This window comes from Anas acuta, chromosome 9 (assembly GCF_963932015.1).
Source record: "Anas acuta chromosome 9, bAnaAcu1.1, whole genome shotgun sequence".
NCBI lineage: Eukaryota > Metazoa > Chordata > Aves > Anseriformes > Anatidae > Anas > Anas acuta.
Genome location: NC_088987.1, coordinates 20,991,431 through 21,008,293, shown reverse-complemented (window position 1 = coordinate 21,008,293; position 16,863 = coordinate 20,991,431). Strand labels below are relative to the sequence as shown.

The following is a 16,863-nucleotide window of genomic DNA, read 5'->3' as shown; positions in this document are numbered from 1 at the left end:
GAGACCATGCTGTTTAAAGTACAATATGGATGGGCTATTAAGGTTTTTTTTAAAAAAAAAAAGCCAGACTGTACAGTTGTTATTTGCTTTAGTTCCATTAGTCGTGGGTGCCTAGAGAAAGCCCAGCTCTCTGGTCTGTTTTTGCTTTTGTGTTTTTGGGGGTGGGTTTAGCTCTCAGTGGGTGTATGTAGACCAGCTTAATCTCTCAGACCCGTGTAGTGGAGGGGGTGTATTTATTGGGGGCCTGCTGCAGGAGGGCATGTTACAGAGGTCGTGCTTTCAGCAGGATGGGCAGGGGTGGCACTCCTGGGGAGGAGGAGGAAGAGGATGACTGATGGTCTCCTGCTGGATGGAGGTCTCCTGCTGGAGGATGGGGGGAGGAAGGTGAGGTGCCTTCCCCAGAGGCACACGGGGTGGCTGTGGCTGAGACAAGGCCAAAAGGAAGGTTGTCTGGTTCTGCCTAGACACAAGAAAGCTTTTTTTTTATTATTATTTTCTTTCCCCCCCTCCTCACTCATCAAAAGGATTTGGTCACCTTCTCCTCAGAAGTTGCCAGTCTTGCATGCTGGAACTCCTTAAAGTGCTGTTTAAATAAGGCAATCGATAACTATCATTTTTCCTTGTATATGTGGATACTTTGTACAGCCACAGTTCAAAGCTGCAGTACAGTGTCTTAATTACCCAGATAATCCTGTTTGCTTGTATTTTTAAACTATGAAGCGCTGGGTAATTATTCAATTCTTAATAGAAGGCAAATGGCAATGTAAACAATAATTAGGATGTTAGACTAATGCGCTTCAAAGCAAATTGGATTTTTTTTTCATACCGTTCAGCATGAAGTCCCATAAAGCTAACAATTTAGTGGCAAGGAAACAAGTTCCATTTTGTTCATATTTTATGGCGTTATCTCTCCGCGCCGCGTTCCTGTGAGTAACTGTCTGCGCCAGCACGGGCCGGCCTCCTGCTGCTGCGTGCGGGCCCCGTGGGCCGAGGCCTGGCATCCTGGCCACCCGCTGAGCTCCCTGCTGGACCCGACGTCAAGCTGGAGCTTTTTGAGCTTTGGGGGCAGGATCGTGTGCCATGGGTAGAGCTACAGCCTCTTGCCTCCAGCTTGGAGGGCTCTCCTGGCTGTCATGGCTCGTCTCCTGTTTTAGTCGGAGAGTAATGTGGGCTGCAAATGCTGACAGAAAATACTTGAGTACTTGAATACTCGTCTGTAAGTCTTGTGGATGGAACACGTCTGGCTTGGTGTATCCACAGACCGCTGATTAAATCCTGTTGTATCCATACCTGGCACTACACGTAGCTTGTGATCGAAGCCTGTGTGACGGTAGCAGAGGCCTCGGTCAATACCGCTGCTGCTTTCCTGAATATTTCCCTTCGGACTTCACTAATGCCTCTGTCACGCAGAGGGCTTTGTCTGGCCTCCGCTGTGCCTCCTCGTTGCTCCGAATGGCTTCAACAATCAGCTTTATTTTCTTCATTATCGACATTAAGAGAGGCCAAAATGTTCTTCAGCACTGATGCTGGAGGAATTGAATTACAGAAACTTAATTTTTCAGTAGCCTTCATTTTTATTCTGAGAAGTGAGCGTGGGGGGTGGAAATCAGTGGAGTACTTGAAGAGGTTTTGGTTGTGTTTTTTTTGATACTAATGCAGGCTATCTTTATAATAAAGTGTTTACTTAAAGGGTGTGGATTTCTTTATTTTAAGTCCCAGAGGCCTCTTGCCAGGCCACATTGTAATAGCGTTAATTAACGAGTCTGTCTTTCCGTACATAAAACATCTCTGTCTGGGGAGCAGAGGAGCACTGTCAACCAAGGCTTCTGTGAACTTGGTGCTTGAATTCATTTGTTTTTGGGTTGAAGTGTTTTCTGTAGTTGAAAAAGACATCGCTGCTTTGAAAACAGTTTGCTTTTGAAGCTCCTGGCCTGGCAGCACCTGGAGCCGCCGGTAGGCAGGGTTGTGTGTTGAAAGGACTGGATCAATACCTTCCTCTCCAGCTCCTGGGCTGGGCCGCGCTGGTGGCTCTGGGCCCCAGCCCCAGCCTGTTTTGGGCCACCATCCGTCACAGGGACACCCAGCTGGGACAGCATGAGCCAGTGCCTGGGCTCTTTTGAGGGTGGCCATTGGAAAATGGATCTGAGGAACTGACAGCTTCGGAAAAATCAATTTTTATTTTTTTTTACTTTTTTTTTCTTTCACTGCTCATGTAATTATGGAGAGGATTAGAGGAGGAATGGAGGGCTAGGAGATCAATAGGAGGGCACAAGTTGCCTGAACTCCTCTTCAGATGTTGGAGTACTGCGTTTTGTTGTACTTAGCCAGAGCATGTAGAAGATATCTTTTGGGCTTTTTCAAGAGACAAGTAAACAGAAATTAAGAAGGTGTGTGGGTAGTCCCTACTGTTTCAGAGAGATGCTTGGGGGCAGCGGCTGCTGGATAATTACAGCAGGAGGTGCTTAGATGCAACCGTGTTTGCTGACAAGCTGAAGAATATGGTTCTGGCTTCCCCAGCCTGGTGTGTGTGTGCCTTAAAACCCGCACTGGTACCTGCTGGTCAGCTCCTCTACCCCTTGGCTTTCTGCTCCCCAAACTTCTGTGTGCTGACAAAAGCCCTTCCAAAGCCTTTGGGCATTGCCCCAAGGCTGTGACCTGAGTGCCCTCCTGCTGGCAGAGACAGCCCCTCCTTGGGAGCTGTGGTGAGGGTCTAAGACTCCTTCTTATCCAACAACGTTCGAGCAATGAACAAACGATTGCAGTGCCCCCAAATTGCACCTGAGCTATTCTGAAGAGGAGACAATTTCTTGGGAGTCTTCCTGTGGTCTTGCGCAGCAGAGATGCTAGGAGATTAGCTAAACTCTGTTGCTGTTTCTTTTTAGTGGCTTTGGTATTTGCATTTTGCGCACCTGCCAACCTCCTCTTAATCTCTGAAGTACCATAACACAGTTATTAGGTTGACACATTTTGTCCACTCATAATTAGTTCTTGGATTTCCTCGTTTATTTTTGTGGTGATCAGAAGTGTCCAGGGTAGAGCTAACAAGACAGTTGAAATCAGGACAAGGTCCCTGTACACGCTCCACCTGCTCATTAATCAAGGATTCTGCAGTTAATGAGTACTTTCCAGGTAATATTTAATCTCAGAGTAGCAATAGTTACATTTAATGCAAAGTAACTTATTTTTTTGCAGTTTGCTACTGAAGTCATTCCCATGGCACGCTAGAAACCATCTTCTGCACTGATCCCAGATACCTGCTCCTGTCACGCTGACTCAAGTTTAGATGACTTCTGAAAATGCATGCCTGTTTAACTGTTGGTTCCAGTACTGAAGGCTGGACACAACGTTTTTGAGTGCTGGGTGAATGTGCATACGCATAGACATGGCTGATAAAGTACATTGTGCAGTAACACTTTGAGGTTCAAAGGCCTGTCTAGGTAGGGGGAAAGCTGAAAGGAATCAACAAAGATGTGAAGGCAGCATGGATAACTTCAGGAGCGTCATTAATCACCCGTGAGAGTATTTCCATTCTTTTGGCTGAATCTGCCTGTGTGCAGATGCTTTGTCCATCTAGGTGATTCACCTTAAGGTTCTCAGTGCCTCTTTGAAGACGAGCGCTTGGTACCTGGTTTTAATGTACCCAGAATTAATGCACCCAGTGACCTTGAATTCAGTGCACCTAATAGCTTGGGAAATTGAGCTCAAAGGGATTTGGGCACTATGAAAGCACCCATTCATAGCTTTAGGGTGGATAAAGCACTTTGATTTATGAGAGAAAGGAGAACAAAATCCTGAATGTCACCTGCAGCAGAGCTCGGAGCGACAGCAGAAGGGACAGGAGCGTTGAGCAAGCAAGAGGCACTGAGGGCTGGGAGCAGAGAGCAGTGCTGGCTCCCAATGGAGGCTGAAGCAGGTGCACGGCAGGTCTGATCCAGCACTGCAGGGCCACAACCGTGGGGACCTGCTTTTGTTTTAACATGACTGGTGCAGTGCCAGAAGCAGTATGAGGCCTTACTAAGCATCATGTCTCCTTCCTGCAAGGCTGCACTAGATCAGTGACTGTGCAGAGCTGGTCTTGTGGGTTCAGGATGAGCTGTAAGTGGTGTATGTAAGTGTGAAGTAAGGTCCCCTCTCCATCTTGCCTGTTTCGTTGGAGTTTGGTTTGTTCTTCCAAGCAATCTAGAGCTCTGTAGCCCTAACTTGCACCGCGTTTTTTAGCTGCTGCCTGCTCACTGTGGGTATGTTCAGGAGGTGGAGCTCTGCCCACCATGTTGCTTTGCTTCTTCAAAGGTCACTATTAACTCCTTTCTTGTGGTTGTGCATTTAGCTAACCTTCTGCAGGGATCATGGTAATGTGACCTCTCTGTATACCTGTATTAAAGTTTGAGTTAAAAATGCACTGTAGCAGAGCAAAGAAGAGACGTTTTTCCGTGGGATTGTTGAGCTCTTTGCGAATGCCAAATGGCTAAGTTAACTCTTGGGCAAACACTGCCTTTTATTTGACTTTGTAGTTCGCCCTTTGAAATACATATTTGTGTCAATCAGCAAGTCTCCCTTCCGGACTTCTGGTTGACCCTGCACAAAGAAATGTGACTGTGCAATTATTAAAGGTGAGGCCTTCTTTTTAACAAATGCTGAGTAATTGCTATTCAGTTGTCTCTGTGCCTCCATCACAAATGACAGCAAACTGCCCTTCAGCCAGCTGAATAACAAGGAAGATAGGTGTTTGGAAGGAGCAACTCTTCAGAAATTTGCAATACATCTTAAGTATTGTGTCACAGTAACTTGTGGGTAGGGCAAAGAAGAAACTTGCCTGTCTCAGCGTAGAGTGTGAGAGCCTTATTTAGGCTTTAAAATGCAATTGGGTCAAATACTATACCTTCATCTCTTGGACGGAGTCATTGGGGGTCATCAAAGTGCAATGGAGGGCGGGCAGAGTTTGCCCATTATAACACAATCTGGAGCAAACACATGAATATAATACCCTAACGCTCTTTATGATAAAAGAGACAAAATCTTGCTGTGCTCCCCTGCCACAACATCGGAGCATTAGCAGCTATTGGGGAGAAGAAAGCTAAATATTTCCCAGTTGTTCTGCAGTCTGTAGACTTGGAGCCGGCTGGTGCTAGCACCTTGATGGATTCTGTACAGGGAAGTTGTCAGCTGCAGCGGTGGGGATATGGATGAGCTGCATGAAGCAAGCGCTCAAGTCACACATCACAACCATGTTTGGAGAATACCATCTATCCTTTTACAAGGTTTTTAGTCAAGATCCTTTGAAGAAACACAAGCTTGGTATAAAATTAATTCTGGAGTGTATGCACTACTGACACTCTGTAGACTTACTGCCAAGATTGTCCAGTGTTGCTGTGAGCTGCCTTTTCTTTCTGTCTTAGTTGTTAATTCCTGTATCCTTCTTTCAGCCTGTATGTGATTTCTCAAAAGAAACTGTTTATTGCCATGAATTCATCAGTCATGGGTCTTGCAAGTAGACCTTTGATAACAGACAAATACACATGATATGGGGAACCTAATTTTCTTTAAGGAACTACTTTCCTTTTTGCTACTCAAGAAGTTTTTTTTCTGAATGTCGTGAATTCTGATTTTCTTATTCACATCACCTAGAATGTCTTTGGCTTTATTCCAGGAGGAAATACTTGAAATACTAGGCGGTGTCTTTTTGCTAGTTCAGACCTTGATTCCTGGATACACGGGCAGAAGGGCCATGAAGGCTATGTTAGCACTTACTGTTCAGATCTCTTCAAGGAGTTGGAAGTTCATTCTTGCTTAGAGCTGAAGAGATCTTGAAATGCCTCTTTCCTTTAAGCAGAGGTGTGTATGAATTGGCTGCAAAGAGAGCTGGTAATGGGGCAGGAAATAATGGGCTTAAATTGCAAAAAGAGCAGGTTAAGCTAGACCTGAGGGGAAAAAAAAAATCATAATTGTAGAAGATGGTATTGCCAACACAGGTTGCCCTGGGACATGGAGGGATATCTGCACTGGAGGATTTTCAGAACAAGACACTGGAAATCTTGTGGCATCGTTTAGATACAGGTTATCCTCCTGTGGGGCAGGAGAACAGACTCACTGGGGGGCTCACCTGACTTCTGCAGTAAATGCTCTTGGAGGGTTGCTGTGGGATCACCATCTTCTTGTAGCTGGCATGTAGCCCCCAGGCTTTGACCTGGAAATAGAGACCTGGTCTCACTCCCTCACAGCTTCTTCCCTCCAAGAGAAGCTGTTTCAGTCTGATGAGGTCTCTGGGCTCTGAGAGCTCAGTCCCCACACTTCAGTTTCCAAGTTTGCTAACGCGGTGGTTCCAGCTAACCAGGGCCTCGTCAGGCACCTGGCAGTGCCCATGCCTCCCTCAGGTTGTTGAGAGGCGGTGCCGTGTGCCTTGCTGTGTGAGGCTGCGCTGTGTTTTGGCTTCATTTCCCATTCCCTCCCACGCAGCTCAGGTATTTGGCAAATTTTTCTCGGCTTGTTGAAAGATGGCCTCCTGCGCGCAAATGGCAACCTTTTCTTTGCATCCAGGTTGGTTTTAATGGGCAGCACGTGCTCACTTACAAGCTGAGTAAACAGGTACCTCCTAAGGAGATACTGGCTGCTCAGGTGCAGCCCTGTATCTGTTGGGGTATGGAGAAGGGCGTTAAAATTGTTTACGAGGTCAGAGCTATAGCGAGCTTTACACCACCTTTGAATTACGATATCATTACCTGAGCTGTGGGAACCAAGAAATAAAACCTCTTACCGTGAAATATGAGGAGTGCTTATGACTTTGAAGTATAGAGAAGAAGAAAAATGCACACTACATTCTAGTGCATTTTTTGTTCTCTTGCAGTGGGGTTGATTTTGTTTACAGGTGACACGTATAGGATAGATATAGCATTCGTTAATAGCATTTTTGCTAGAGAAATGCTCCTCTTACTAGTTCATTTCATTTTGGGTCATGCCAGGAAAAATGTTCCTTTCTAACATGAATAAATTATTCAAGCTTATTTAAATAAACATGGCATTATTTATATTCCTGGTACCTGCATTTGTGCAAGCTCAGTCCCTTGTTTTATTTTACCACATTCTGCTTCCCATCCTTCACTTGAACAGTATTTCTGCCCTGTTGTAGAGGGCATTGTTATGTTTAAGCCAAATGAGAAGATGCACTAAAACATCGATCGAATGGGACATAGATCACAGAAGCAATATTAAGCTGATTATTCTCAAATAAACTGCTAGCTGTTCTTGTCTATTTTTGTCAGGCAAGCCACTAGCAGTTTTTCAAAGACGGAAAGCAGTTGATATCTGTATGCTCTATAGTTAGCGATCTATCAAAACATATTTTGGCAGTTTTAATGTTGTCCTTTATAGGTACTTGTCTCATAAGTCACTTTTGTGGAATTAGATAACACTATTAGAAAGTTAGGTATATGTAGAGGGAGAAAGAATGTAAAAGCCATTAACAACAGAGAAAAGTGTGTAGGTGTAAAAACTGGAATGAATGTGGGGTATCCAGATAGAAAGAAGCATTGCAGGCAGCAGGAGATTGAGTAAGGATTGTCCCAGATGAAGCTGGGAGACAACTGCCATGACAAAAACCAGAAAATCAGCATTTATCGATGTTAATGTTGAGTTTCTTCAGAAAATGGATTTTGTGGTCTTGCTTGTCTACTGTTATGTCAATAACTTGCATCAAAACTTCCTCGAGTCAGAACATCTGTTGCGGCCAATGGAAAGACTCCCCTTGACTTTAATGTGCTTTGGATCAATCCCAAAATGCAAATAGTTTTTCTCTCATCCTTTGAAGTCTTTAACATTTCATGGACTCCCTTATGTTATTGGTAATTTGCACCAGAGGTATTTTGCATGCAAATGAAATTTCAGCAGTAGCAACAACTGCATCTGTGAATATGCATGTAAGCACGCGCACACAAATATCAGTAAAGCAGATTTTACTTTTCAGTACACCAAATTAGAAATTTCTTTGTAGTAGTGGATTGTACATAGTAACTAGAACTGCACTATAATGTGTTGACAAATACATATAAAAGATTGCATAAAAGTGCCAAAGTACTTTTTTGATAAACCTGCATAGAACCAGTTGACTTTCCTTGTAGCTTGTGCATGTTAATGCATGTTTTCTCTATGAAAGTGGCATTTGTTGCTAACTTGTTGCAGTACTGTGGCTGTCATACGTTTAAACGCTATAATTGAACCTGAATTCACTATGGATTTATTTCCCAGATCAAAGAGTAACTTCAGTCTACAGCACTCATTTGGTTTGGTAGCATAAACTCATGAGCTTAGTGAAGTGCCAGAGAAAGATTATTCTTTTGAATTAAGTGAGTTCTAGCAAATGATAGGGCTTTAGTTTTTAATGTGCTGGCAGTGTATTTTGTAGCCAGCAGATCATACTGATTTTACTATGAACATTTTAAAGTTTCTTAACTCATAAAGACTATTCTAGAGTTCTGAACAGGCTCAGTGTGTTATTTTGCAATACCAGAGCAATGATAGATGACACATTTGCAGTGACCCTGTTTGCCTGACAGTAAAACCTCACTGTTCTGTGTAAATGTGAAGGGCTGAAGGTGCTGTGTGCTGAATACTTCTCCTATTAGTGCTGCCTGAAAACCCCCAGACACTGGGGGACAGCATGTGGACCTCTCAAGCTTTCTCCTGCCCTGCCTGCTGCGATGTTCTTCCTTGCATAAGCCCTCCTCCTTCGACTGGCCCTCCTGCCCCAGCTCCCACGTGCTGGTTAATGCCAGCAGATCCTGCAGGCTTTTTCCCCACTTTTTCTGGGGACTCCTAAGGTGTCCCTCAGCCCCTCACCTCTGTGGCTGCCCCAGCTAGCCTGGGGCTGCAGGAGGGGAAAGGGGAAAGCAACGTAGGTTTCTAATTGCCCAAAGACACTGCTAGAAACACCCTTCCAGAGAAAAACATCAGCAATGCAGAGTATTGCGGGAAGGGATTGCAAGTGCTGTTGCGTGTTAGGGGATCTCCATGTACGACATGAAACGTAAAGAATTAGTCACTGTTCTGTACCCGAGGCTGTTCTTGGGAGCTCTTGCTGGGAATCTCATTCCTACAAGGAGGCAGTAGCAGGAATCGAGGGCTGGGGTCAGCACCTGCAGCAGCGCAGAGGGCCTGGCATGGCAGTGCTGGGCCTGGCATGGCGGTGCCGGGCCTGGGCCTTGGCCATGGGGCGGGCATCGGCAGAAAGTCTATAAAGGAAAGAAATGTCTTTCTGGTTCTTTGCGTTTATTTTGCAATGACTAAAAATTTCTTGTTGAGGAGGGAGGACGAGGTCTGGCTGTGAACACACCAGGGGTAAGGTTGCAAGCCCTGCATGTAGCTGCTGGCTGTGTTGGGGCAGTACCAGCTGAGCAAATCGTTATAGATAGCAAAGGTATTTGGCTGATACTGGTTTGGTCCAACAATCCTGAAAGGGAGGGACAGAGGGAGTAGGGCTAAGGACCAGATTTTGATAAACACCAGGTCTGGCAGCGCTGTAAGACCCTGTGTCTACCACAGGGCTATCCCCCACACGCAGCCCCGAGCGCTGCAGGGCCAACACCTGCAGCCCCAAGGCTCGCAGGCTGCTGCTGCCCTCAGCAGGTTTTCTGGTCTGAGAAGCCAGTGCAGATGAGCAGAGACCAGGAGGAGCCTGAGGCCGCTTCCTTTAATGCCTGGAGCCTGGGGCTCCTTGAGCAGCCCCTGACTTCAGAGGTGCTGTGCTCCCTCCTGCTTGGCCCAGCTCTGCTTCCTCGGCTCGGGGCGCAGCCTCGGGGAGGGCAGGTTGGAGCTGCTCGCCTCAAACCCCAGCTCTGGAGGCTTTCTGATTCACGGGCTGCAACATTTGCTTAAACATCCTGCCTGCCTTCTCTGAAGGCAAGCGGTGCCCCAAATTACTGCGTAGCATGGACTCTTTAATAGCATGAGTTTGAGGGCTAACTTTGATATGGGCTGTGTAAGTGATGAATAATAGCTGCTTCATTCCTGGCAGAGGCTTTGGTGACAGGTATTGACGGAGCATTTAGTTAATTTTTGAACTCTCTTCCTCCATCCAAAGTTAAAAGCTGATCTCAGGCGGTCAGTGACATCCAGCAGGTAAACTAGATTGTTAAATCTCAACCCAACAGCTTGCTTTATGGTTCAGGAGCGCTGCTCAAACCATGCTGTGGCAACTAAGCGTGCTTGAAATTCACCCTGCAAACGCCTCATTATGTTCCTCCTTCACTGAGAGTTAGCAAATGGCTGGTCAGTGCAGTGAGAGGCAGGGCCTTTCCAAATTAAAAACAAACCAAAACCCACATAATTGTGAGGCATTGCCCAATTAATATACCCTGTCCCCAATTAATATACCCTGTCTTATCTAAGATCATGAAGAGCCTCTCTTGTGAGGGCCAAGGTTGTTTTTATAAAGAAGCATTATAAAGATGTGCTTAAATATGCATAGAATGTTTATTGATTATTTGAAACACCTGAAAAAAGCCTTGCTTTTGTTATCTGGGAGACGAGGGCAGATGTATTGTGTTCAGACTTGCAACATCTTTGAATCTTTAAGTCTAGAAGTAGAATTATTTTTCAAGTCTGAGTTGCGTATAGCAAGGTTTAAGCAATGTCGCTTGCCAAATGCTGAAAGGGGGCAGAGCAGGGGAGGGCTCTCCTCCCTAGTAATGAGACAGATCTAAAGTACAAAAATAGGAAGTTTACATGCTGTTCTGTCCCTCCTGGCCTTGTATCTTCCTGTTGTTTTTTATTTTTACACCTCCTGGAGAATATTTAGGCCGTCATTCCAGGCTTTTTTTTTTTTCCTCACTGCCAGGGAGGATGTGCATGGGCTCTTAAATGAGAGTGACAGTGCCCACTTAATTGCCTTCAGACAGATTTCGATAATGCAGCACCTGCTGCACAGACCTTGCAGCAGGCTCCTGATAGCTGGCCCCGTACCCGTGCAGTGCCATGTAGCACAGCCGCTCTCCGATATAGCGCCTTGCACAAATCTGATTTCGTGTCAGTCTTCTCTGTGCACAGCCCTTGGGTCTGATTCTCCTGTCTTACAGCTTTTACATCAGTGAAACTCCATTAATTACGAGAATTTCAATTTGCTGCTTAAATTTATGTTGGTGTCGATGTGGAGAGACTCAGACCGTATGTTATTAAGCTGGTTTTATGAGAGTAGTGATCAGGCTGTTGAGTCATTACATCCATTTTACATTTTGAATTTTAATTGGTTTATGGAGCTTGTTAATTTTTGTTTAGTTTGTTAGTAGCTTATAAATGATTATCTTCTCTATCAAAAAAAGCTGCCAGTTCTTTCATCACTGCTTCTGCATGGTGTGACATCTTGCAAATATTCAGGAAGGATTTTATTCTAGATAACTAGATATTGTAGCTTCAAAAATACCGTCAGGTTTGTTTTGGTTTGTTTTCTTCTCCTTGTTACTAGGAACAGATATAATGCTCAAACAATGTGAGTAATGATCAAAACTTCTCAAACATCAGCTAATGTGGGAGATAAAACTACCCAGGTGACGAATTTATAAGCACAAGCATATAAAGCCAAATGAGAAGTCATTATGGCCACATTTTAAAATCATTTGTTGAGAGGGGTTTTAAAGTTTGTTTAAAATATCCTTAGCGTAAAGCTCCTGGGAATACGCAGCCACGGCGTGGTATGCAAGTGACTCTGCGTGGGGTTTTCCATAGGCAGCTGTTCTGTGACCTTGCCCTACATGAGAAGTTGAAGACTTTCATTTCTGGATTACTCATTGCCCCCTCTGTATCACACGTTCACCTCAGCTTTCTAAAAATGCTGTGGCAAATCGCATTGCACTAATGGAAAGCGCTGTGGCCTAGAAAACAGCTTTTACTGCTGACAGAATGGGCTGACGAAGGCTGGGCTGGTAAGGTATGCTATTTTTGACTGTGAAAAGTGGCATATTCTAAAGGTTTGCTGAATGCGGTAATGTGATTTCATGTTCTTCTTTGTTAGTCATCGCTGGCTGCTGGTGATGGTAATGGATGTTGTTAATGTTAAACATTTAATCAGCTAAAGGATGTCTTGCTTTTCTTTCTCAGAATTTGAGAGGATTGTTATCAGTTCCGTATATTTTCTAAAAAGTCAGCTCAGAGAGGGTGACAAGAGATCTGCTAAATCCATTTGAGAAACTGTGAGTGCAAATGAATGATTATGTGAAAAGAATTCGGTCTTTTCACCAGCTCAGGAAGGAGATGCCTGCAGTAACCACTGGCTTGTACTCTCTTTCTCCAACCTTGCTGTGACCATTTAATGAGGTCTGATTCAGACTAATTCCCACAATCTGTAGGTTTTATTCCCTGCTGAGGCTGGAATATTTGGATGTCTGCTCAGACATATATTTTTCTTTTTAATTAGCACATCTGATTTTTTTTTCCAAGGCCACAACCTCTGTCCCAATCCAGGCAGGTGAAATTTCACAAGCACTTTATCATTGCTCATACCTCAAGCATCCGGACACACCTTTCTAATTGTCATTTGTATCCGCCTGTCATTGCCTCTGGCATTTGCTGAGTTCACATTTCCATGTGATTTACTGCAAAACATTTTGTTTAACAAGTCGCTAACACACACTGACAGGGAAGTCCCCCTCAAGAAGCTGAAATAATGCTCGCCTTCATAGTTGCTTTCCTGAGAGAGATGGTAAAAAAAAAAAAAATCAAAAAAAAATCATCAATCTGTTGGGATTGGTGCTTTAGACTCTGCACGTATGAAGAATTCTTGAGACTGGAAAACCCTGACCTTGAGCCTGTGAGTGCTTTGACTTGCAGATGCTTTCTGTCGTCGGCTGCGCGTGTAAGGAGGGGGACGAGCTCGGAGGCAGCGCACCTAATCCCCGATTGCAGAACGTGGAGCGCAGCTGGGTCCTGAGTCAGCGTCAGCTCCGCCAGTGCTCGGTAACTATCGGTGGATGCTGAGGCTGCTCCTTCGCAGCAGTTCTGGGAAGGCTCTTGGTGCAGCAGGCAGCTCTTCTGTCCTGTGCACTCGTTGTCTTTGGTCGCTGTCTAGGTGTCCTCTGCGTTACAGGGGTAGAAGCTGCGCTGGGTCACCCTTGCCCATGGGACAGGGACATCATGAGCTGGTTTGTAAGGCCAGGGATGAGCCCAGCGTGACTGCTCCCACATGGGAGCAACTTTCCCTGTTGCTTGAAGGCAATCTGGGGTAGGGGACTTCTAGTTTAGATGTGTCATTTCCTCTCCTTCAGTTATATGTTCAAACGTCATGCCCTTCTGAAGCCCTAAAATGACTGCAGCGGGGAAAAGGCGTGTTTGTGTGTTTCTGAGTAATGTCACCAAGCATTTGCAATGTCAAAACCCACTTACTGTTGACAAAGGTGATTCATATGGGTCTTTCAAAAGATTGCTTATGTACCATGATGAGTTGGGCACAACTTAAAAAATAGCTCTCTTTAAGTGGCACATCTACAAAATGTAAGCAAATGCATAAAAATAAAATATGGTGAAATATCCATCTCCCCCCTCCCCCAGCTAGTGGCTGATCTCATGCAGCCGGAGCTCTGCCTGGCACCGTGCAAATTTACTGGCCCATTAGTGGCTGCTGTTTGACTGCACCTTCACAAAGGAAAAATACATCTAGGGAATAAACCTGACACATCAGACACGCCATAACCAATGCATTGCAGCCCCAGCTTTTCTTCACTCTGCGCTGCTCAACTGCCCCAATTTTTCATTATGAACAAATTTCTCTGTTTGGCTCTGTTAGCAAACCCCGGGTTTGTGTGTTTGAGTGTATATCTCTTAACAAAAGAGTGCAGGCAAGAAAAAGTTTGAAGTAATTGCATATAATGAACAAGGAAAATCAATACACTGGTCTGAGCACTAGCATCCAAAAGTACAGATTCTCCTGTGTTTTCCTGATAGGCTAAGGCAGATTTTGGTAATCTCATGATGCTGTGTTTGAAAATTCAAGCAAAGGGCGGTCCTCAAAGGGAGTTCTGCCTGGGGAAGCCTGACGGATTTGACAGTGACTAGCTGTTGGGGTCAGAGGCAAAGTGCAGGTCGTGCTGCTGTGGGGTGGGCACGGGGGAGAAGTCCCTGATGGCCATCGGTGGCCGCGGGGCTCTTCTCGAGGGTTGTTCATGGAAGCTGCACACATGAAGCCCGACAGGCACAGGCGTACCAGGAAGGCAGTGAAGCTTTTCTCTCATTTGAGATGTGCTGACTAACAGCTGACAGAGGGAGAGGGAAAAAGGGGAACGTTTCTGCTCAGCTGGGGTTTGGAAGCAGAGGTTACTCAATGTGATTTTGGGACCTCAAAGGAAAGCGAGATGTATGTGCTGAAAAGAGGCGGCAGGTGTGAGGTCCCCTTAGTGACCGTATTTTTAAAACCTCGCTCTCTTAGACAATCCAAATGCAGCTGGGATACCACCGGTAGCACCCTGTGTTAACTGCTGAGGCACAATTAAGCCTCGATATGGTGTGGTGCGTGAGATAAGTCGTGCTCAGAAGAGCCGCGTGCTGATAGCGCTTATCGCAGCGGGAGGAGCGCGGGCGATGGGCGAGGATGTGAGTCACGCGCCAGGCCTCGCTGAGACTCGGGGCCAAATTCCTTTCCTAGGGTGAATTTTTGTGGCCTGGATTGAAGTCAGTGGTGCTTTTGGCCATTTCTAACTAGCTGTTGCTTACCACAATGAATTTCTTTGTTTATTATCTTGCGCTAATTTATGTATCGAGTGGATATTTGAATAAATAGATCCGTCATGTCAGCTACAAGGGCTTCTGAGCCAAAAATGTGATGTTATTGTCAGGCTTATTTGCCAATAGTTTCATAGGAGATGCTTTTCCAGATTACAAGCAAAATGATGTTTGTTTTGCCACTTTCTCCTAACTAGCAGCCACATGACATCATGCAGGAATGGGAAAGGAAGCTTTCCTCTCACCCCACTGCCAGGTAGAGGACTGCTCACCCAGGGCCAATCGCAGCAATCATTATTCATGTCAAACATCGGCTTCTGCAGCTTGTTTCCCTGAGATTTTGTTTAATTTCATTTATTTATACACCTTCTTATGCAAAACGAAGCTTCTCTCATCCCAGAACTCTTGAAGAAAAGCTTGGCTTAAAACGTTCATCAAATGGCTGCCTCCATCTCCACAAACAAACAAACAAGCTTTCAGATATTACCAAGCAATATGCCTGCTGAACACCTGGGCCAAATCCCATGCTCTTAGAGCAGCAGCTGTGCTGTAAGTCTGTGGGTTATCTGGACCCCGAAGATGGACGGGCTGCGTCGCGATACGAAGATACCGTACATCAGCTAAAATGAGTTAGCGCCTGGTGTGTCTCGGGAGTTCGTGATAGGAGAGGATTTAAAAGCTCAGGTTGGCTCATGCTGTAATTTCCCCTATCCAGAACTCCTGGCAGCCACCCATGAAACCAGAGTAAGCCTGGTTGGTTACTCTCTTTCTGAACTTCATTTCTGCTGGGGCCACTGAAGCAGGTCCTGCAGGCCAGCCCGAGATGTGCAGCACCCATCTCAGCGGTGGTGAGCTGGAAGCTGTCCTGCAGCGCCTGCCCAGGGCTGGAGCACGCTGCTCCATCGCTCTTCCTCGCTGATCCCTCGGGGCGTCGCGATAGGCAGCCCTGCGCTGCCAGCCGGCACCTAACCCTGGGCACCTGTGCTCCGAGGGATGTCTTTCTCCGCAGATAATTCCCTCTCTTGCTTTTATTTATTGGTGATAAAAGACTGTCACAGATAAATAAGCATGTTCTCACTTGACTTGATAATTTACATGGCATTGCTGAAGGTGATTTATAATTTATACATGGAAAGGATTTGCTGATCTCATTAATAACTTTCCAAACGCCCAGATAAACGTGCTATCGCTCTAAATCAAGTCAACTTGAAACAGCCAAGGTATTCACCTGCAAGGGCTTTTGGCGCTCCGCTCTTTCCCAGACAAGAGACGTTTGACAAAAGAATGTGGGAACTGCCAAGATGCGTTTCCCCTCGCAGCCACCCAGATCACCCTAAGGTGGGAGATTTCATCTATTCCCGCTAAATTATGCGCTCTCTGTTGAAAGGCTTGTTGACAGGAGCAGATTCCCGGCTCTTTTGATTTTTAAATAGGGACAGCGTTTCACAGCTCGGAGCATCCAGCCCATGCTGGCATTTCTCTGCTTTCCCTCCGACTATCCTGCCAAAGCCTGTGATGCAAAAGAGCAGGTAAACAACCTCCGTGCGCCTCCGCTGCCGAGGCTGGAAGAGGGGAGCTGAGACAGCCCTGGATATTCCCCGCTGAGGCTGCCAGGCTGTTGCCATGAGATTTTGTTTCATCAGAAGTAATCACCTCCTCTCTCGTGCGGGCGCCTCGTTATCTGGAGATCTCCGAGTGCTCTGTACGCACTTATTGCTTAATTAAACCTCACAACAGCTTTTCAACGCATCTATTGTGAATTTTATTGCCACTTTGTAAGTGGATAAACTGAGGCAGGGGTGCTGAAGTTTACGCTCTGGGTGTCGGTGCAGTTGCTCCCTTCAAATAAGGGGCCCCGAGGAACGGCCCTGCTTTCCCTTCCCTGCTCTCTGCTGCTCTCCTGCCCCTAGCTCCGATGAGAAGGGGTTGTCTGCACCGACACCCTCAGGGAGATGGCCTGGAAGTTACTGAGCAGAGGCTGAGGCCAGACCAGCTGGAAGGAGAAGATCTCACCTCGCTGCGAGGCACCAGGCTGCAGTGAGAGCAAGCGCAGGAGGACGGCTTCCAGATGCCTCCCTGAGTATTTTTGTGAATTAGACCAGTGTGGAGCAAATCCCCAGCCTCGCTTTCACATCTAGGCTAGAGTTGTGGAAAAAAGAGAAGCGGTGG

The 16,863-nt window shown here is 45.9% G+C and overlaps 1 protein-coding gene across 4 annotated transcripts in view; it reads left to right on the top strand.

Annotated features, from left to right (window-relative positions):
• The window catches only part of EPHA4 (EPH receptor A4), a 95,330-nt gene that overhangs the window by 10,864 nt on the left and 67,603 nt on the right, over positions 1-16,863 (top strand). Inside the window, exon 4 of one of the 4 annotated variants that reach the window (XM_068691521.1) lies at positions 12,811-16,217. The exons of 2 other annotated variants lie outside the window; for them this stretch is intronic. In XM_068691521.1, coding sequence (XP_068547622.1) covers positions 12,811-12,839 — 29 coding nt within the window. In that variant the 3' untranslated portion in view covers positions 12,840-16,217. Of the gene's footprint in view, positions 1-3,192; positions 3,757-12,810; positions 16,218-16,863 lie in introns of those variants that run through there. One more of the 4 variants, XM_068691522.1, reaches the window with a different exon arrangement.